This window comes from Pagrus major, chromosome 18, assembly GCF_040436345.1.
Source record: "Pagrus major chromosome 18, Pma_NU_1.0".
In the NCBI taxonomy this organism is placed as follows: domain Eukaryota; kingdom Metazoa; phylum Chordata; class Actinopteri; order Spariformes; family Sparidae; genus Pagrus; species Pagrus major.
This window is the reverse complement of record NC_133232.1, coordinates 27,222,939-27,242,962: the sequence shown is the minus strand read 5'-3', so window position 1 is coordinate 27,242,962 and position 20,024 is coordinate 27,222,939. Positions and strand designations below refer to the sequence as shown.

The following is a 20,024-nucleotide window of genomic DNA, read 5'->3' as shown; positions in this document are numbered from 1 at the left end:
CAATTCTTGCATGCTGCACCTTTAAATGAATATGAAAGAGTATCAATGTTATCCCGACACCCCTTTATGACCTACATAAGCAAACAAGACCATAACCAAGAAGATTGGCTATTTCAGTATGATCATTATAGTTATTTTTAATGCCTAATCACCATGTTGGATTCCGAGGTGAAACCTTTCTTTTTGTGTGATGAGGATGAATTTAGGGGTCTCACAGCCTGTGGAAAGAGGCTGCTATGTAGTCTGGTGATACAGCACAGCACTTAAACAAAGTTTACTTTGTTTCACTCTCGTCATCTTTTATCCAAATTGGCCGGCAGAATAAACTTAAAATTTCCTTCGCAGTAAGTTACCAGAATAATAATCAAGGTTGTGTTGAAATAAGCTGGGGAACACCAGGAAAACACAACATGTATTTTCTTCAGCCAATAATTTCACATTTTTGCATTTTAAAGAGAAGTTACTAACCTGTAGTTTATGCAAGCCTCAAGGTAAGAGAGACTGAGATCTAGTGAGAAAAGACTGTTTATTATTCCATAGCTCAAATAAGATTTGCTGTTTTCCCTCCTCTCTGAACCCTTGCAGCATATGTATTGATCCACATGGAGCTCTTGTCTCCTTGGAGCAAATCTTTCCCGTACTTCCGAATCCCAGTTTAGTATAATCTGCCAAGGGAGCAAAATTTGGAATTCTCTGCCGACACATTTTGTAAATTTGTCTTAACGGCTCAGAAAAGCCCTAAAATCACTTCTTCTATCGAGCCAGTGCCTTCCACATGGTTTGCCAACATAAATTGGATCCAGTCTCTCTCACCCTCAAGTCTAAAGGCCCTTTATGAATATTGCTTGTTTTCCTTTTTATGTAATTATTTGTTTGTTTTTTTTCTCTTATACTTTTCTATCACATGAGAGTGCGTTCTTAGACTGTTAACAATACTGTTTGTTCATACTCCATGAAAGAATTCATGTGTGTGAGTGTGACCTTGTCTAATTCATTATACTTGTGCGATGGACGAGTGTTTTATGAGCTCAACTGTTGTCAAGTAATATCTTTTACTACGCTATAAATCTAATTGATACATATTACTGGTACTATTTCGTGTAATCGCTGCCTGCAGAGTGCCACTATTCAAGCCCCTGGAGGGTTTTTTAGGCAATTCTCCTTCACATTCTTTCTTGTTATGCATCGCTAACACAGACATATTGCATGTAAGAAATAGTAAGCAAGTAAACAATAATCACTCAACACTTAAAACACTTCAGGTGAAATAAACAAGGACAATTCAAGTTAACGAGACAAATTAATAAACACATTAATTAATTTCACTCACTGTTTCGTTTTATTATCATAAGTAAGGAATAAAAAAAATTAAAATTCAAAAGCTGAACACAGCAAGATAAGCAACAAATGACTGCAGACACAAAGGGCTTATTTGGACACATGGCACTCCTGAATCCCCCATTCCCTGCGGTGTATCTGCATCTTTCTTGGCGCTCCAAGCTGAAATTAAAACTGTTACAGACTAAACTCCGTACATAAGTGGATAACTAAGCGCTGCAGCCCAATGGGACGAACAAGCACCGCAATCTATGCAACAGCTTCCCAGACAGAATTTCCCTGTGTCTGTGTGCGCACATGCCTTTGTGTCTGTTCCTGCGTGCGTCTGCATATCTGTGTGCGCACGTGTGTTTTTCCAAAAAGACAGGGACTTAACAAGTGAGCAAGCCTGTTCCTTGCAGCATTGTGACCAGGCTGAGTCCATGTCCCCACAGGCTGCTAGATTACATGCTGTTTTACAGGAATCCAAGTAATCCCTCAGACTCATGGCAAATAATGCAGCCCGGCCGCTCGGTGTCCTTCACAGAGCAAGTCCACTCATTGACATTTAGGGTTGTTTGTTACGCTACATAAACAGACCCAAGCTGCCACTCTGAGGGAATTTACCGTCATCTCATGGTTCTTCTGCTGTGTTAAGCTCGAGAAAAAATGTCAATGCTATTTAAAGCGACACTTTATGTCCCCACTCATTACCACTCGTACGCTGATATGAGAGCTGCACAAACTAGTAAAATTACCGATCTGTCAATACAAATGAACTGAAAACCCTGTAATGCTTGGCAGCGCTCTGTATTGGCACACATGAAGATTGATAACTCAGGAAGGATGGAGGGGGTTGTGGCTGTTATTGATGTCCTGATTAACACACTATTACAAAGTTTTTAGCCGAGTGTGTGACTTTCTCCTCTTTGATTACCAAAAGCAACAACATTTTCCCCTCAGGGAATTGTTTATATTGCCCTCCGGTCGCTGCACTATCCTATAGTCTAATCTTTATTGGGAGACTTTCTACTAAATGCAACCGTAATTTATTGCCCTGTCACGATAATTCCCCACTGACTCCTGGAGTCCTGGAGAGGAACACCAAACAAGACTGAATAAGCAATGGGGCCGTAAAACTGAGATGCATTGCCTTTGTATTGGCTCCAAGGCATGCTATAAGGATTTTTCATGCCTACCAATCTCTCCGACACTAATTGCTTTGGTATCACGTTCTAGGGAGCAGTAAATTTCTCTGAGGTGTATATTTCGCTTTCAGTAGAGGGTTGGAGCATCAGAGGTGTAGCCCAATTTTATTGGGGCACTAAAGCCCCAGAACACCTTACTCCCGAGAAACTGCTGTAGGGACATTGCTGTATATTGCATATTACTAAGCATTTTGAGGAGAACAGAGCCTATAGATTTATTTTGTGCTCTACAAACTACTTTAATGTGCCAACTTGCATTCCTGGAATAATGAGAAAGTAAATCAGGCTGTATTAAAAGAACAGAACAGAATGGCAAGCTTTTATTTCTCATCGCACCTTACCCTACAGTATACACATGGCATTATCTTCAGTGAGCACGCATCAGCTGAAGTCTTGTCATTTGCTCCTCACACCTTCCCAAAGATATCACACCAAAAATGTGGATAATTGGATCTACAAAAAAAAGCATTACAAATTCAAAAATCTCTGCTACAGAGGTGAGGCAGAGGTCATGTGGATCTTACTTGTGTTGCCTATTTAAAGGCTGTACAATGGAAACAATTTATCAAGAAAAACACAAAGAGTTGCAGTAATAATAGCACGGTGGAGTTATTAAAATATCATGTTTAATTTCCCTTCTTCCTGTCTTCCGTCTGGCTCCTCTCTGCACTCAAACTGCCCTCCTAGATGAATCGTCAGACGATTCAAGATGTGCTTTCGTCAGCCCCTAGCTGTAAAGGTTGTGAGTCAGACATGTTGCTGAGATTCTCAGTCTTATTCCAACTAGTGTCAACTCCATCCCTCTACAAGAGGGAAAGTCGTGCCTGCCTGGGCCAAGTGGGAAAATGTCTCTTTCAAAATGGATTAGAACAGCCATTTGCCCCTGAAGGCTGCTGAGTAGCTTGGGTAGCTGGGTTGAGAATCTAACAAAGCCTTGTGCAGCATGTGCCAAGTCTATATATTCCATGAGATCTTTATGCCTCTGTACTTCGACAGTCGGTGTACTGCCATTCGGCTTTGTGTAGGGAAAAATATATACACTGACTGTAATCGCTTGATCCCGGCACTGAGGCTGAGACGATAACTGTGCAGAAATAGATTTTTTTCTCCCTGCATTTTTCCTATCTTACCGAGGCTTGCAAGAGACTCCTCTGATACCATTGTTACACCGGACATACCTGCTTAATATTGATAATGATGGAGGAAATGTAGCCGCAGACAGAAAGAATGTTCTTTTGAAATCTGCTCCGAATGTGGCCAGCGGGCCCTTTATGTTACAGAGTGCAGAGGGAAATTGCCACAGCCGTTAACAGAAATAAAATACTGCCTTATTATAGCTTTTCCCCTTAGCGTCAACCAAAATGGCATATGCTGTAAAAAAAAAAAAGAAAGTGTGGCGGAGAAGTCATGTCAGCACAATGTCTGTGATCACATAATTAACATCTCAGGTGGGATACCGATTCCTGTTTTGAATATTAAGGAACTACGTCAGGAGGAGATTAATCTCAGAGGAAATGATATATCATCAGTCAAAGTATCTGTTAGTTTAATGATGAAATTCTGCACACATAAATTGGATATCTGTTTGAAGCCACTGAGGAATAATATGTCATGGGATGAATATATTTCATGATTAAAGTTCAATTTTTTATGTTGTTAAGCGCAGCATATTAATACCGGAACTACCTTGAGAAGGTGCAGGCGGTAGATTACCTGTGATCACAATGCTGAGCTCTGCGTTCTAATGCAGAGGAATTTGTTGCAAATTGTAAAATTGTGTGTGTGTGCGTGTGTGTCTGTTAGGGGTTGGGGGCGTCGTGTAAGTGAAAATTGTGCAGATCTTAGCAGAAAAGCTCCTCACTGCTTTGCTGATGGCAGGTTAACTCACATAGTGTAGAAGACTGTCATCATTGTTGGACTGACTATAATCTACTTACATCCGATGGTGGTGGGTAAACAAATTAATCCACATTATTAAAGCGATGGGTCGCATGTGGTCTACTGTAGGCGATATTTACAGATCTAGGTAGATCTAGATCCTATATGCACTTGTAACCAATCTGGCTTTGTGGGCTTTAAAGCTTGTCTTGATATGTTAATGTTTATTTGGAGAACACTACAACTAGTGAGTTATTTCACCAGTAATTCAATAATTTTGCATTTTCCCATAATCCTTCCACAGACCTTCTTTTTTTTAAATCTAAGGATATATTCAAAAACACCTTTCCATAGCTGAATATACGAGTGTGTCTATATTATCATTTCAGCTTGATCACAGTTGTCTATGCCTCTGTGACTCTAACTCGCATAGTGTATGAAACTGTCATCATGATAATTTATTTACATCTGATGATAGTGAATCCACATTATTTAAGAGGTGGGTCCTGCATCACATGTGGTCTACTGTATATATTGGATATTTAGATATAGGTAGATCTCTTTGCATTTGCAACCGATCTAGCTCGGTAGACTTCTTGAGACTTAAAAATCTTAAAGGTGCAGTATGTCGTTTTGGGGAAGAAATTTTTTATCAGAAGAGAAAGGGGAAACAAACTAAACAAACAAGCATTTTTACAAAATCCTTCCACAGATCTTTTTTTAAAATTGTATGGATATAACACCTCTCTGCAGCTGAATATATGACAATGTCTATACTATCACATTTTCAGCTTGATCACAGTTGTCCATGCCTCTAGGATTCTTTTTCAATGCAAATTACCAGATGAGAGTGCCTCAGGATGCTGTTGAACTCAGTCATGGCCCTGACTAATAGTGCCCATGTAAAATTCATAGAAAGCTGTGTCAGGGGTTATTTTCTTTGAATTAGTTCCATTTGGAGGAGAAAATGACTGATCCGCACTTGAACAGAAATGAGGGAATGTGTCCAGCATGCAGTATAATGCTGCTGTATCGCTTCTCACAACTGTTCAAAGCTTTCTGCAAAAGCTAAAAGAGGTAATACTGAAAACTCTGGCTTGATCTTTAGCTTCCATCTGAGATGGCCTTGCTGCGAACAGAATGCTGATTTGGCGAAGTTAAAGAACATTCAGAATCAATTATGTGCGATCACAAAATCTCCCAACCCCTGAGGATGTCGCTCGGAGATTAAAACAGATATACTGTATTTTGCAATTTACGGCATCCTGAGGACGCCTCCGCTGGATGTGTCACACACAGATCGAGACCCTATAAGCCTTGTGGTGTTATGAGGCATCCAACAAATATCTGAATTACTGCTGTTGACAGCGGGAGAGGAGGTGGTATTTCTTTTTCCAAGGCGGTGGAGAGGGAATTGAGATATCATTCAAACTAAAAGCCTGCTGACTGGAGCCTCTGTTAGTGTTTATGTGGGAGAGGTCAGGGTTTCCATTCCATTCAGGTTAACTTCTGTCGTATATTCTCTGCCAAAGGTGCGGAGCAGTTATTTCGATGAGAGTCATGAGGATAGAACAAATATACAGTATATAGATATGTAGAGGGGTTAGGAGCAAGGGTGGGAAACAACAAGGCATCATGTCCCACTCATTCAACTACATTTGATTTAACAACTCTGCAGCTACATGTCAGTCAGTCGGATGAGAGAGGTCGAAATGGAGATGTATTAATCACTTTTTTATTGTCCATATATGAGCGGGATGTAATGTGACGAAGAAAAATTAGACCTTCTCTGTCTCTGTCGGTTGCCTATACAAGCATGTGCACGATTTGTTTAATGCTGCTGGACTTTGGATTTCTTTGGGGAAGACTCGGGTTGGACAGTCCGATGGATGTGACTTTATGCAAGTTCTCGACGGCCAACTCTCTGCCAACACTAACACGAACAAACGACCGGCTTCTAGCACAACACAGAAACTTCACAGAGCCCCTTTAACAATATTAATATCTAACATCAACACATCAAGTCGAGCCAAAAGTATAAGTCTGCTTTTACCACGATGTTTATTTCAAAAGGGTACAGCCCTGAGTTAGGAAGAGCTGTTTTTATTGATTTTGTCAGTTAGTTCAGTTCGAAAACAATCTTAAATATTAATACCAAAAGTGAGAAACCAAATCAATGAGAGAATGGCAGAAACTGAAGGCATGTTTTCCTTGAAGACATTGTGTGAATGAAACTAATCACCGAGGGGCATGTTCTGCAAAATGACTGACACATATTTTCCAACTACAGAGGAACGGCTAAAACTTTTGTATTTTTCACAGCCGGTGGATCTCATTTCTACATTCAGCCTGAGGGATTGTGACAAATTATGTGTCAAGGATTTATGATGTGAGACGTAATAGGGCCACCCAGCTGGTGGAGTAAATGAATGTGCATATCTCAGTGACATCCACATCCACATCTGCTTAGCCGCCGATGAACATGCAAGCCGCGGTGTGTCGCACAGTCACTGGCCTAATTCACTGAACATCCATCTACCGATGCACTGCTTGCCCAAACATTATTTACAGAATATAGTCCCTACAGTTTCCGAGTGAGTGCGGTTCCATTAAACACAACCTTTGATTGAACCTTGATTGAAAAGTGTCATCATGTATTTTCCTATTAACTACTCGTGTCAGGCATATTTTTGCTGTCTCATTTTCTGACTCATTTTCTGTGTAATTCTGGCTGGAAAAATTCATAAAACTCATAAAAAAGACTTTTAAAGTCAAGATTCCATCGCTGATTATTAAATTCATGAATGGATATCACTGCAATCAAGCACAGCTGAGCCAAGGATATATTTTATGGTCCAAGAGCGCGAACCATTTGAATATTTCAGTATCATTGTCAAAATATGACGGCTCTGCTATATTTTACATGGCCAGCGTGAACTCAAGGTCCTCCTGAGAGCCGGAGAGTTACACATTTTCACTGTGAGGCACATCTTTTATGCATGCACTTTTTACACACAGGGGCCCCAAAACACGAACATCTGCCAATTATGCCAACACGAAGAGCCGATCGTCCAAACTGTATCTTAACTCAGAATAATTCATGCTCACTTCGGGGTACTCGAGCGTCCACAGCTCGTGCCGTTCATTTAATCCATAACAGCACAATTTTTGGGCTGCAGATTGAGAGTATGTATTGAGGATGATCTGCTCAATTGCGGTGAGCTTTTCAGAAAACAAAGGGACGGGTTCACTTTCATTGTTCATTTCATCACCAGGTGCACGGAACAAAAGCGAGGCAGGAATCAGCTAAGCTTAAGGACCAATCACCTTAGAATGTCACAGACAAGATAAAAGGAGAGTTGGTCTTTTCATCCTTGATGTCAGGTGCTTTTAGTGTTCTGCCAGACAGCACACACACACACACACCCACACACCTCTAACCTGTTTACTTCCTGAAAGAAGATGTAGGATCACACGGAAGACAGAGGAGGGAAAAACACAAGCTGGAAATGCAGGGGGAGGGATTTATAGCTGGAAAAAAAACCATCTATGACGTTGAGAGTTTGGCATCAGGGTATGTAAACAGATTTTGGTGGAACATAAATTAAATAACCTGCGCCAGCCACTAGCTATAATAGCTTTTGGCTTATAAAGTGGTTGTAGTGGCAGTCTAGATAATTCATGTGATTGCACCGCTTCCTCTTTTTATAGGTCCAGTACGTGTTATGTGATGTAATGGCTCCTTCCCGCTATCCACTTTTAACTCTGGAAAAACGTATTAGCGCGATGTGTAAAAAACTGAATACTCTGAGGAATCAGCCAAAGTCATACAGTGCATGTCACCTGGACCACAACACAGGCGAGGGAGCAGAAAAAGCCCCGGCTTTCGGCCCACTGAATAATTAAAAGGATGCTTTATTGGTTTATCCTGCCTAACATGCTGTGGACAATGAGAGTGAGCTGTCCCCCAGGTGAGCCACAGTGGCAGCTGCAGAGCTTGTGTAAATTGGAAAATGATAGCTGGGCAGATAATTTAATCCAACCTTAATTAAAGGATCTAGATGCTGGATGGCAGTGCAAATATTTAAACCAAGTTAAAACGCTGCAGATATGCAACGTGTATCTAGTCTTAGAAATGCTGGAAACAGATTTCAAGCATGAATGTTCTGTGCTAAGTAAGAAACACTGGGGTTGTGCTCATCTTTCCAGATCACAACCATGCTTACTTTTTAATCCTGTGGTGCTGCCTAAGGCGTCAGACTTCCTCAATTAGATGCAGATTTCATTTAGCAGCTATACTTTCACCATGAAACGTCAGGGAAGCGAGCGTTCCCAAAATAGCATCCCATAATCTGGCTCCCGCTGAGTGAGTGTATGATATGCAAAGTGACTGATGTGGCGCCACATAATAAATCTGTGTCTCCTAAGTGTCTAACACCTCATAACAGTCATACCTCTCTCTGGCCTCCACCTCTGCAGGTTCCTCTGTGCTGCTTTTCACGTCTTCCTGGCCGGTGTTGGCATCCTCTTTCCTCGTGGTGCTGGGCGACGAGCGGCTCTTTGAAGATTCCTCGCTGACCTGGAGACCCTGGATGGTGTTCTGCTGATGGTTCCATGATTGATGACCTGCTCTGACATAGACAGGTGTGGGCCCTGGCGTTGGTGCCAAGATGCTGTGGACTGGGCTGTTTGTCTTCCGGAGTCCTCCGACACCTCTTTCCCGTGAGTGACTCTTCAGCCGGCCCTGGACTGGCGTCACTCTGTGGTCCAGGCCATCCTGTTGGATGTAGCCTCCCACCCCTCCGACGCCGCCACCTCCACTGCCAGCCGAACCTTGGGATGAATGGCTGAACCAGCGCCAGCGGAGCCTGAGGATCTGCTTCACGTCAAATTCCTTCTTCCCCGACACAGACATCCTCCTCTGGGTTTGGAGACGAAGGCAATGGTACGTGGAGTCCCCAAAAACATGGAGAGCAGAGGAGAGAAGAGCCTTGGTTTCAGTCCTCACTGACTACAATGTGCCTCTTCTCTTCCGTTATTGTCTCACTACTATCATGACCACCCCCTCCTCCTTCTATTACTCCTCCGTTGTTCTTTTGGTGGAGATGGAAAGCAGTTCTCTGCAGCTTTTGTTCCTGTGCCTGAGACTACTACCCTCCCTCCAACTCTCCCTCTCTGTCTTTCTCTCTCTCTTTCCCTCCTGTGCTGCTGCTGTTTCTGTTTGCTGCTGCTGCTGCTGCTGCTGCTGCTGCTGCTGCTGCTGCTGTGCCACTGGAGCTGAGTTAATGCACATGCATGATCCACACTCCCTCCCCTTCGCCTCCCCTGTTTCGCTTTCTCTCTCTCTCCCTCTCTGCACACACACACACACACACTCTGGGAGATAGACATGTATACTCTGGAAATAAAATGAGAAAATCTCCCAAGCCCTGCCCAGTCCCCTCTGCTGCTGTTCTGTGTGTCCCTGTGTGAGCATCTGTATGTTTGTGTGTGTGTGTGTGTGTGATAACAGGGCTGCCTGCTCTTGCTGTGAGGGGGAGGTGGGGTATCATGGAGGCAGGATGATGAGGTCACACCTTCACAAAGTAAATCACTGCTTGCTCAAGGAGGGAGCGAGGAAGACTACTAACTACAGTGTACTATCGGGATTATTAGCAGGAGTGTGTAATACATTATAACGTATGTGGATGCACATGCATGCTAATCCATAAGCAGAAAAGCAGGGAGACGTTAATAACGCTCATAAATAACCAACATGCATCACTCTTAAAGGCAAGTGAAATTTATCTCAAGCTAATACACACATCTGCTATTCTCACATCAAGCAGAATCCCACGGGGGAAAGGCTCAACATACGTAGCCATGCGGAAAAAATATTCCCCTTCAGTCACTGTCTTGAAACCCCCCTGTGATTATAGGTGGAAAACTACATACTGATGAACCTTCAAGGTCAGTGAGCCGCCTCTTCCCCAGTCCGAGCTTCAGGAATACACTCTTTTACATTTCAAAAAATAGATCCTGCTTCTGCATAAGCTTAGTGCTGCACCGTCGCAGGTAATTGAGCTACCACAACTCACACTTCAAAGGCAAGGGGACAGTGGAACATCGCACAAGGTAATTTGGGGACATTTTGATCAATGCTGACAGCATCACCAGCATAGGAAACGAGTCGTGCGGTGGTGGTACACTGTGGAGCACTGATCATCCCTCATTCAGTTTGCAGAATGGTGTGCACAGTTTGTTTTCACCTTCATCTGCTCTTAAATCTTGAAACAAAAACTTAAATCTCTGCAATTCAGACAAGTGCGAAGTGGAAATTTGAGGTAGGCATCGGACAAATTGAACATTTCAGGTAACAGTTATCCTGGCAAAAAATATTTGCAATTCGCAACATTATCCCGATTATCATCAAAATATGCTTACAACTCTTGAAATGGCACTAAAACATACTAAGTTAAAGCTGCTGTTAGCGCTGTTGATGTTTTAGCTAACTCTCTACGTCATCACATGAACACGCAGCGGTAATCACTAGACGTGGCAGCAGAATGGAGGCGTCTGCTCTCTACACGTTTACGTTCACGCCTCTTTATGGACATCTCTCTCCTGATTGGATAAAGTGGGCAGGGATACAAGAAAATGTATTTTCTCTTTTACTGCATGACAGGGGGAGAGAGACATGGGCTACTGACCAAACACTCTAAAACAGTGATTACTGTTGGAATGTAGAGCTAACTAACACTTATTCGAATAAAAAATATCACTTCCAGCAGCTTTGAATCACTTGACCTTACATTTTGCTTTGAAAGAATATTGTTCTTACAGAGATGGGAGCGCAAACTGGAGGTGTTGAACACATTTCCACACATCCAATGTAGCTTTTTTTTGTGGAGGATACCATGAGCAAGCCGTGCAGTCAGCTGTGTTGACAGGCTAAGGTTATTGGATAGAATGGAAAGACGAGGGCTCCACCCTTGTGGCGATTAAAAATAAACTGGGAATCTATATAAGACTGTATGTTAGCAAGCCAGACAGCCTTTTTAAATCAATCATGTGAGGATATTCACGATTATCCTTATTCATGATTATTACGATAATGGATTTCATCACTATTAACTTATCGTGAGTGTTTTTTATGTCCAGCACATCTTTATATTCATAGATTCTGGATTTTTGAATGACAAGGAACCCACAAAAGACTGGTCTTTGCCAGCAAAGACTCCCTGCTGTGGGTTGCTCTGTCAACACTACTGGATGGGTAGGGATGCACAATGATATTAGCACGCCACCAGTTTTGGACAATAGACTTTAAAGTGAAGTACTGACATCAGCCCAAAATTTAAATTTCTGCAGAGATCAGTAAAATTATGCTTTCATCGTGAACACATGACGAGAACCACTGACCAAGTACCATAGTTTTGTTATTTTGCCAAGTTAACGTGTTTTACAGAAAAGCATTGTATTACATGTCTGATCAGAGACGTCACAAGAGAACAGAGAAACCACCTAAAGCATTTTGCATAGAAAAGCCTGTAACGCCAAGATGGCGGTTATTTGACACATATCCCATCCCCTTCCCCCAAAAGCCAATTGTCTGCATTATAACAGCCAAGCCTGGAAACATATCGAGCCAATTGTGTTGTTGCACTGACACAGTTGAGAGTCACAACATTTTCAACCGATTTGGTGGCAAGAAGAAGTGGGTGCAGAGCGGCTTCAAATAAGCATGGAAGAGGAGGATATTGCGATAATGAAAAGGACTTTTGAAAAAAGAAAAAAGGACATCACAACCTTGATGTCACTACACAACCTTGTGCATGTGTAGTGGAAGTATAGCCTGTGGAATGAACGCATTTAAAACCTTATTTTGAGGTAAAGTCATCTAACTTCCTTTTTATTTTATTTTTATTAGATTTGACCACTGATTCTATACATGCAGTGTTTATGTCCTGGTTACCACAGAAAATGCAGTTATGACTCCATCCCTAATCCCTTAGATAAGGGCCTAGTCAATAAGGCCTTTGACCTGATGTTCTCTGCAATTCGGAGGTAAAGAATATGTGTATATATAGCAATCAGCATTGGCAAGCAGCCAAAATAAGTTGGAAAATATCAGCATAAATCAAATGCATCCTAGATCTGGGTGTTTTAGATACTTTATTATCATCCACTTGTGGAAGGAAACTGTATACTCCCATGTGGCAGGAGGTAATTAGATTTAGAAATGGATTGTGAACCATGAAAGATTGCGTAACACAACAAGCCTTATCGTACCTGTTTGATACTGCGTAGCATCTGGTCAGGATTTACGGATTTTGACATCGGAATGAATCGATCAATGTTAATGTTCTGCACCGGAGCGCCCTGTTAACACTGTGGTTTCGTGGTTTTTATCATTACAAGCTCACACACTGACATCATGACATTTTATACTTGTGAAATAGATGAACGCTGCTCGTTCCTCCTTTCCACTTCCATGAAAAAAAGGCTGAGAGGAGAAACCTGCACTCAAACTGCTGGAATTCAGTATTGTACAATCTCTCATCCGCCTCCACCACCTCCCACTGCAGGTTTGGAGGAGTGGAGGCGACCAGCTATTGTGTCCACAAGTATCTACATTAACCATAACTGTCGGTGTTATTTAACGGGGACAGGCATTGATCTGACCTATGAAAGACGTCGAAATATCTTCCACTCAGACTGCACATCGCCTCTATTCTCTGATTATAAATAAAGCCGAGGATGACGCTTTCTGTCACAAATGCTCGTGCCTCATTGACAGAACCATTTGTGAGTGAGTTACAGCTAAATCCCACTTACTAAAATTAGATGAGAATATCGCTTTTACATTAAGTCTTCTTGTTCTTCACACATGCCAAACACCAACACAGAAGAGACAGAGATTATGATGACTCGGGAGACAAGGATTTTCCCACAACTACTGTAAGATCAAGAAATACGTGTTGTGAAATGCATTATTCAAAACCAACTGTATGGTACAAACTGCAGGAGGCTGAAAGACTGCATGAAGTGTGTGGATCATCCTTTGTTTATATCCAAGTGTTTATGCTAATGATACAATAAGAATGGATAAGCTGCAAACATTCTTTTCACTGTGAAGAGGCAAAACACTGAATTATTAATGGGAGCTTTATCCATGTATAAAAATATTTTTACATTGTTTAATGTTATTTTGGAGCCCAAAACAGCCAACGTAGTGTAATAAAAAATTTACATTACAAATAAAATTGTAAATGAAAGGGTTTATACACATGCTTTGAGTTTGTGTGCAGCACAGGTTCAGTTGTTCTGAAAAGGAAGCCATCTTGGTTTGCTGTACCTTAGACCTTCACCTTTTGACATTTAACTACATGAATGATTTTCATTCATTAAAAGCAGCAAGACCTTCATGCGCTGCATTTATTGATCATAAGTGTGAGTATGTTCCACACATTTTTTATGGCGGTTTATTAAGTGATGCTGTAACCGGTCTAATTTAGTGCCGTAATAACATGCAATACATTACGTTTACATTGTACATAAATTTGTGGTGTTACTAACCTCAACTCTTTACTACAGTCATAAAAATGTAAATAATAATTTCACTGAGCTGAACAAAGGGTTGATAAGGAATGTTATCGCCCATATGACTGACCTTTTATGATTAAACAATCTAATTGTGTAGGTTCTATTTTGGCACAATCATCAATAACTAAATGTCAATAGCTGCATGCGTAATCTGATGACAACAGCACTCAACGAGACTGTAATATCCCCTCCCTGTTTGTTATTGCACAAAATTCTCCACATGCATTTATTTCAGTCCAGGAGGCGCTCAGTACTTCTTTGCACTTGACGTCTTTTTAAATCCAACACGATATGAAAGCCGCTTTTCACAATATGCTCTTCAAATAAAGCTCTATATGTGCTGCATTGCAGCCAAAACACTTGTGTGAAAAATAAAAGGGAGCAAAGAATGTAATTTCCCTCAAATTCATCTTATCAGTGAAAACATGCACATACTGACTACAGTTTTTTCCTTTTTAGCTTCAATGCATTATCTACCATTACATGATAATGGATTCTCAATGAATGAATTATTACATAGAATGAATGGGGTATTTTGAGGCCACTATCTCCAAAGTCTAGGTGTATCATAATAATTCAGGCCCATTAGAGTGAGATACGATCTAATGTATAGTAACAAGCCATCACACTAGGCAACCTCTTTTATTCTTGCAGGAGTCAAGGACACCATCTGGCTGCACTCCGCATGACACATGAGATGTCAGATGTCAGACTGGTGTGGTAAACCACATTATCATCCAACATCTGCCTCCCCAGTGAACATACCTACGTGCCTAGGCGGCTATTCTTTCAGTGTGGAAGATGGGAAGATTTTCTCCGTTTGCACTTGCTATCGAGCTGTCAGCTAAATACCTCAAGTGTCTGTTGTCAACCTGTAAATGGTACGGATTATGAGAAGGGGACTGTTATATATTATGGAATGTAAATCAATGAAAAGCAAACTGAGGTGCATTCACTACATTCAGGCCTCGCTAACTGTCTAGAAGCATGAAATATATGTGTATATTTTACATTTTATTCACAGGGTTATACTATGGAGTATCCAGGAAAAATACGGGATACTCAGATAAATGGGAACCCACCCCCACCCCGAGCTACAACTGTGAGATCCTCGCAAATATCAACTAAATGCTCCAAGGATAGATGATGGAACGGCCTTGCATGTTAAATTTTATGCCGCGTTGAGCGGTGATCTTTCAAACATTATTGACCACTGTCCATATTCATGAGATGGACAAGAGGATACAGCTCAGCATATAAAATGCAATGACAAACACAACCACACACACTAACACGTGCTCACGTATCATATTCACCTATATACACATAAGTGGTGACTTGTGATGACGCATGATGTAAAATACTACTTTTAAATGTAAGAACGTTTGATTCTTTGCCGTTACATCCCTGACCTCATGTGAACACAACCAGGATGCAGTAATGAGATGCAGCCTTTCACTCACTGTGGAGGTCAGAAGACACGAGTTGAAAATTTACGAGAAACTGACATTTAACGTTCCATTTATGGCCGAACAGGCAGACGAGGTTAATGTACTTCCTGAATCGACAACATACACCGCTTTAGGCACATCTGAACACAACCAAAGACATATCATAACCAGAATGCATTTGTGCTACTGGTTAAATTCAAATCTCTCTGTCAATACTGGCATCTGTGGTAATTAATAACAAAATTTCTTACAACTAGTAATAGTTCTTCTTACCTGAGAAATTGACTCTACAGTTACTCCTCACCATTCAAACGGTGGAATTACCTTCTGAAATGGATGGCAAGTGAAGTCGACCTGCCTGTAATCCAATAACTCACAATTGTGCAGGACTGTTCCAACTTTTTCTTCACCCGTGTCCCTCTTTCAGCACAAAAATGTCTGCCTCGCCAGAAAGGAAGGCAGCACTTTCCTCTTGTAAAGGAAACTCCAGAGAAGTTCCTTCCTCTGCTCTACAACAACAATTGCATTCAAGCAACCAGGAACACTGGGATCACATCCTGTCACTGAGGCAAAACACCGCTTTCACAAAGCCTTACCCTGCAAACACTTGTGTTGATTCGTTTTTAGGTGAACAAGATCGCTCACTGCTGCTTGATGAAAACCATTATTACTGACATGAGTCCATATCTGTTTTTTTACAAGTACAAATAAGTATTTATAATGTCAAATAAAGAGAAGTCAATAATAAACAAACGTTTTGATACTGCATGTGATGATGCAACATTATATGAATCTCAGGCCTAATGAAATATATAGCGCAGAGTTAAATAATCACAGAAGTGTTTTGAAGACTATTTATCAAGTTCTTGAAACAGTGGTGGTTTATTATAATTTAACCACTGGGTGGCGTATTTAACATTCCTTATAAGGTGACCTATTTCAATCTTCTGTGTAGTTGTCACAGAGGTTTAGTTGCTTAGGTCAGGCATTTCAGCGTGCCATAAAATATTTTTATTTTGCCAACCTATATACACTCCCAAATTTTGTCAACAGACTGCTGATATTTTGCGAGACATGTCAATTAATCCACCTTTAACAATGCTAATGAACAGAACGTGATCGATTTATATCAATGAGGTGTTTTGTCTCTTCTGTGCAATAATTTTATATCCTATTTGTAAAATAAAACTGTACAATAAACTGTAATTGTCTGACCACATCACAACTATTGTCTGTGTTTTCCTGACAAGCGACCACTTGCGATTCTGTGAAGAATAATGACCCGCCTCTTTACAAAAGTAGAAGAAATTTGCCGTTACACCACAGTTAGGGAGGATGTGGGAGGGGGAGGATGGCATCGTGTGGTTTCATATCCAGTCTACAACCTACACTCAGTGTTGGTTACTTGTAACCATTAGATGATCTTTCCCTAATTGTAGGGCTGCACGACCTGGTCAAAAAAGCATATTACATTTATTTTACAAATATTGCGATTGGAATGTGATTCATGATTAGTGGGGATGGTCATTCAAATCATGATGACGGGACATTTGTTTTGATCTGCACCAAACAAACATGTTTGAACAGAATTTGTAGCACAGGGCATCTCTGGAGCTCCACAGTAATTGATTATAATGCTGTTTTGTCACACATTTTACCTTGATCAAAATATTACAGCTTCTTATGATTGGATAATGCACCATATTGCCGTTTTGATTATTTTAACTGTGCAGCCCTACCTAACTGTTATGTAAAACGTCTCGAATCGATAATTTTGTACTAACAGTGTGTCAAGTTACAATGTAAAAACAATGCGAGAATGAAAAACTACAGAGACTATCACCGGAATCTGCAGCTTTACAGATTCATAATGAGTTTTACCTCATGTGTAATCTGTCGGGCTGCAACTTCACTGTTTTGGTTCACGCTCACTACTCTCATCGTGTTGTTTTTAGCCACAGCAGGCAACTGTTTTCTGTGAAAAAGGTCTAAAACCCGCTGTATGTGCTCAGCACTGAACAGCAGACACAGTTAGTGACTGGTGAACACAGTGAAGCATTTAGCAGCTAACAAGCTGGATATTTCTGGGTTGTTAAGGACAAAAAAACAGAGTTCACAGCAGAATAAGTACTGGATTTACATTCACCAGTTGCTAGAAAATGCAACTGAATGCCTTTGTTGCCCCATAACAGCTGTGTAAATATGGAACACACCCGTTTGGAAACAGGATCACCATATGAACTTAAAAGGTGATGATTAATCATGTTGTATTCACACCTTGTTTTCTCCTTGCCCTGAGTGGCTAAAAAAAATCAGTTATTGCAAGTTGGGTTTTAGCTGCCTAAAATCAGCTATAGCTTAATAGCAGCTCAGTCAACTCACATGAAATACACTCCTCAAAACTATTTAGGGATATTGGGATATGGGTGCATATATGCATGTTCATGGATATGCAATAAAAGTCAAATGAAACATGCTGCATTATTTTTGAGGACCAAAAAAAAACATATCCAAATATCTAAGTAATTTTGAGTAGTGTAGATAATCCATGTACGAGAAAATCATAATGAGTTGATATTTGTCATCTAGGCTTTGACCTTTGGCACGAAGTTTAGATAGATTTAGTATTTTCTTGTGAAGGTTTTCTTTATTATTAATATTGTGCGTGGATGACCATCAGTTCATATATGAGCTTCACCTGGCAGTGACAATGGCTCATGAAATAGATACATAAACTGAAGAACATGAAGTGGTGGTACAGTAAAAGTAAAGTAGATTTACTCATGTACTGTATACATAAGTACAATTTTGAGGCACTTTTACTTTACTTGAGCATTTTCATTTTGAACTACTTTATCTACTTTATCACATTTCAGAAGCAAATATTGTACTGTTTACTCCTTTACAGTTATTAGAAAAATGTAGTTAGCCTTCTTGTTTCTTTGCATATTCACACTGATGATACAAAACATAATCAACCAAAAAAAAAAAAGACGTAAAATTCTACAACAAGATAAAACTTTAACTTTAGTATGAGAAGCTGGGGCATTCTGAATTAGGGATAAGACAATAAAATATTTTATAAAACTATAAAAAAACTATCACAATTTTCATTATCAGGCTAATCTTGAATTGAGATAATCATGAATATCCTCACATAAATGACTTGAAAAAGCTGTCCAGCTCACTGACGTACAGTCCTTTATTGTTTTCCTGTTTTAATGTGAATTGCCTGTCGCCATTGCTGAAGGCTCAGCTTGCACATTACGACATACAAAACGACGGGGACATTTATTTATCCTCCATTGGTGCAAGAAGACCTTATGATTTATGTTTACTTATTTAAGATTCTTCAATTGTTTGTTTTTTCACTAAAAATAGACGTGTGTCCTATCTGTGATGTATAAAAGTATTCATTGCCTAAAAATGTTTTTAAAAAGTAAGTTTCATGTGATTTCAGTATGTTTTAGTGCAATTTTATATCAAAATTAAAAAAATTTATTCTACAATGGCATTCATGAGGGACAGGATGAAATTTATTGTCCCATGACTATTCTGAATAATCATTACTTTTACTTTTACTTTTGGGTATTTTGGTATTTTGCATGACTTTCACTTGTAAGTATTTCCACAATGTGATAGGCCTTAATGTAATACACGATCCGAGTAGTTCTTCCACCTCTGAGGGCATGACCTCAGCTGATTAGATGTTGAGTAGTGTGAAGAACAATAAGAATATAAGGCAAACTTACTACAAACGCTACTTAAGCGCCCTGTGTCAGTACAGCTGCAAATTCCCTGGATGCTACAACTAAATACTTAGCTAGTTGGTGAAGTGAAGCATTCCCCATCTCTGAGAAGTTCCAGGTCCTCATGAGCAACTGGACAGGAGAGCTCCGCCATCCACCTTGCAGCTTTGGGCCATAGCTGGTAGGAAGACTAGCCGGCTAGAGTATTTTTAAACTGGGCAGCAAAGCCCTGGTCTTTGTTTGCAAATGAAGCTAATTTAATGTGGCTTGAATTTGACATACTTACTATTCTTGTGGTTGCCATATTTCTTAACCACGGTGGATCAATAACAAAGCAGAAGATACTCTTTTACTGGGCAGAAATATGACCAGCCACCAGAGAAGAGCCTACTGATTCACGTTCCCATCGTGTTGTGCTCTTCTTAGCCAGCAGAGGGGGCTGCTCGCTTTAGCAGCTGTGTATCACTTCTTCTACGTAACTCGCGGTAGTTTCAGAGAAGACTGCTGTGGAAAACTGGGCCAGAAGCTAGCATGTGTCAAGTCAACCCACAGCACACAAACGTCTTTCAAGCCAGGTAGAGTGGAGAGGAGGAAGACTGAATAGGAAGAAGAGTGAAGGAGGTGAAGTTTCTTTCTTTCTTTCTTTCTCTCTCTCTCTTTTTTTTCTTTACCTTTTTGAATCTATGATTTGCAATATGTAAGAATTGGCCACCTGTCAAATTCATACTCTAAACAAACAGGGGGAAGCATATCACCAGAGTAACCGCTAACTACTGCCAACTGTAGCAGCAGTTAGCTAATTTGTTTAATTGGCCATCTAGATAGTGGTCCTATTA

General features: G+C 40.5%; 1 protein-coding gene across 2 annotated transcripts in view; it reads right to left on the bottom strand.

The window, feature by feature from the left end:
* The window catches only part of klhl4 (kelch-like family member 4), a 33,440-nt gene extending 17,495 nt beyond the window's left edge, over positions 1-15,945 (bottom strand). The window contains exons 1-2 of one of the 2 annotated variants that reach the window (XM_073487693.1): positions 15,713-15,768; positions 8,858-9,324 (exon numbers count right to left, since the gene is read on the bottom strand). In XM_073487693.1, the coding sequence (XP_073343794.1) occupies positions 8,858-9,318 (461 nt within the window). In that variant the 5' untranslated portion in view covers positions 9,319-9,324; positions 15,713-15,768. Of the gene's footprint in view, positions 1-8,857; positions 9,325-15,712 lie in introns of both variants that reach the window. The other variant, XM_073487695.1, reaches the window with a different exon arrangement.
* Positions 15,946-20,024: the final 4,079 nt, after the last annotated feature.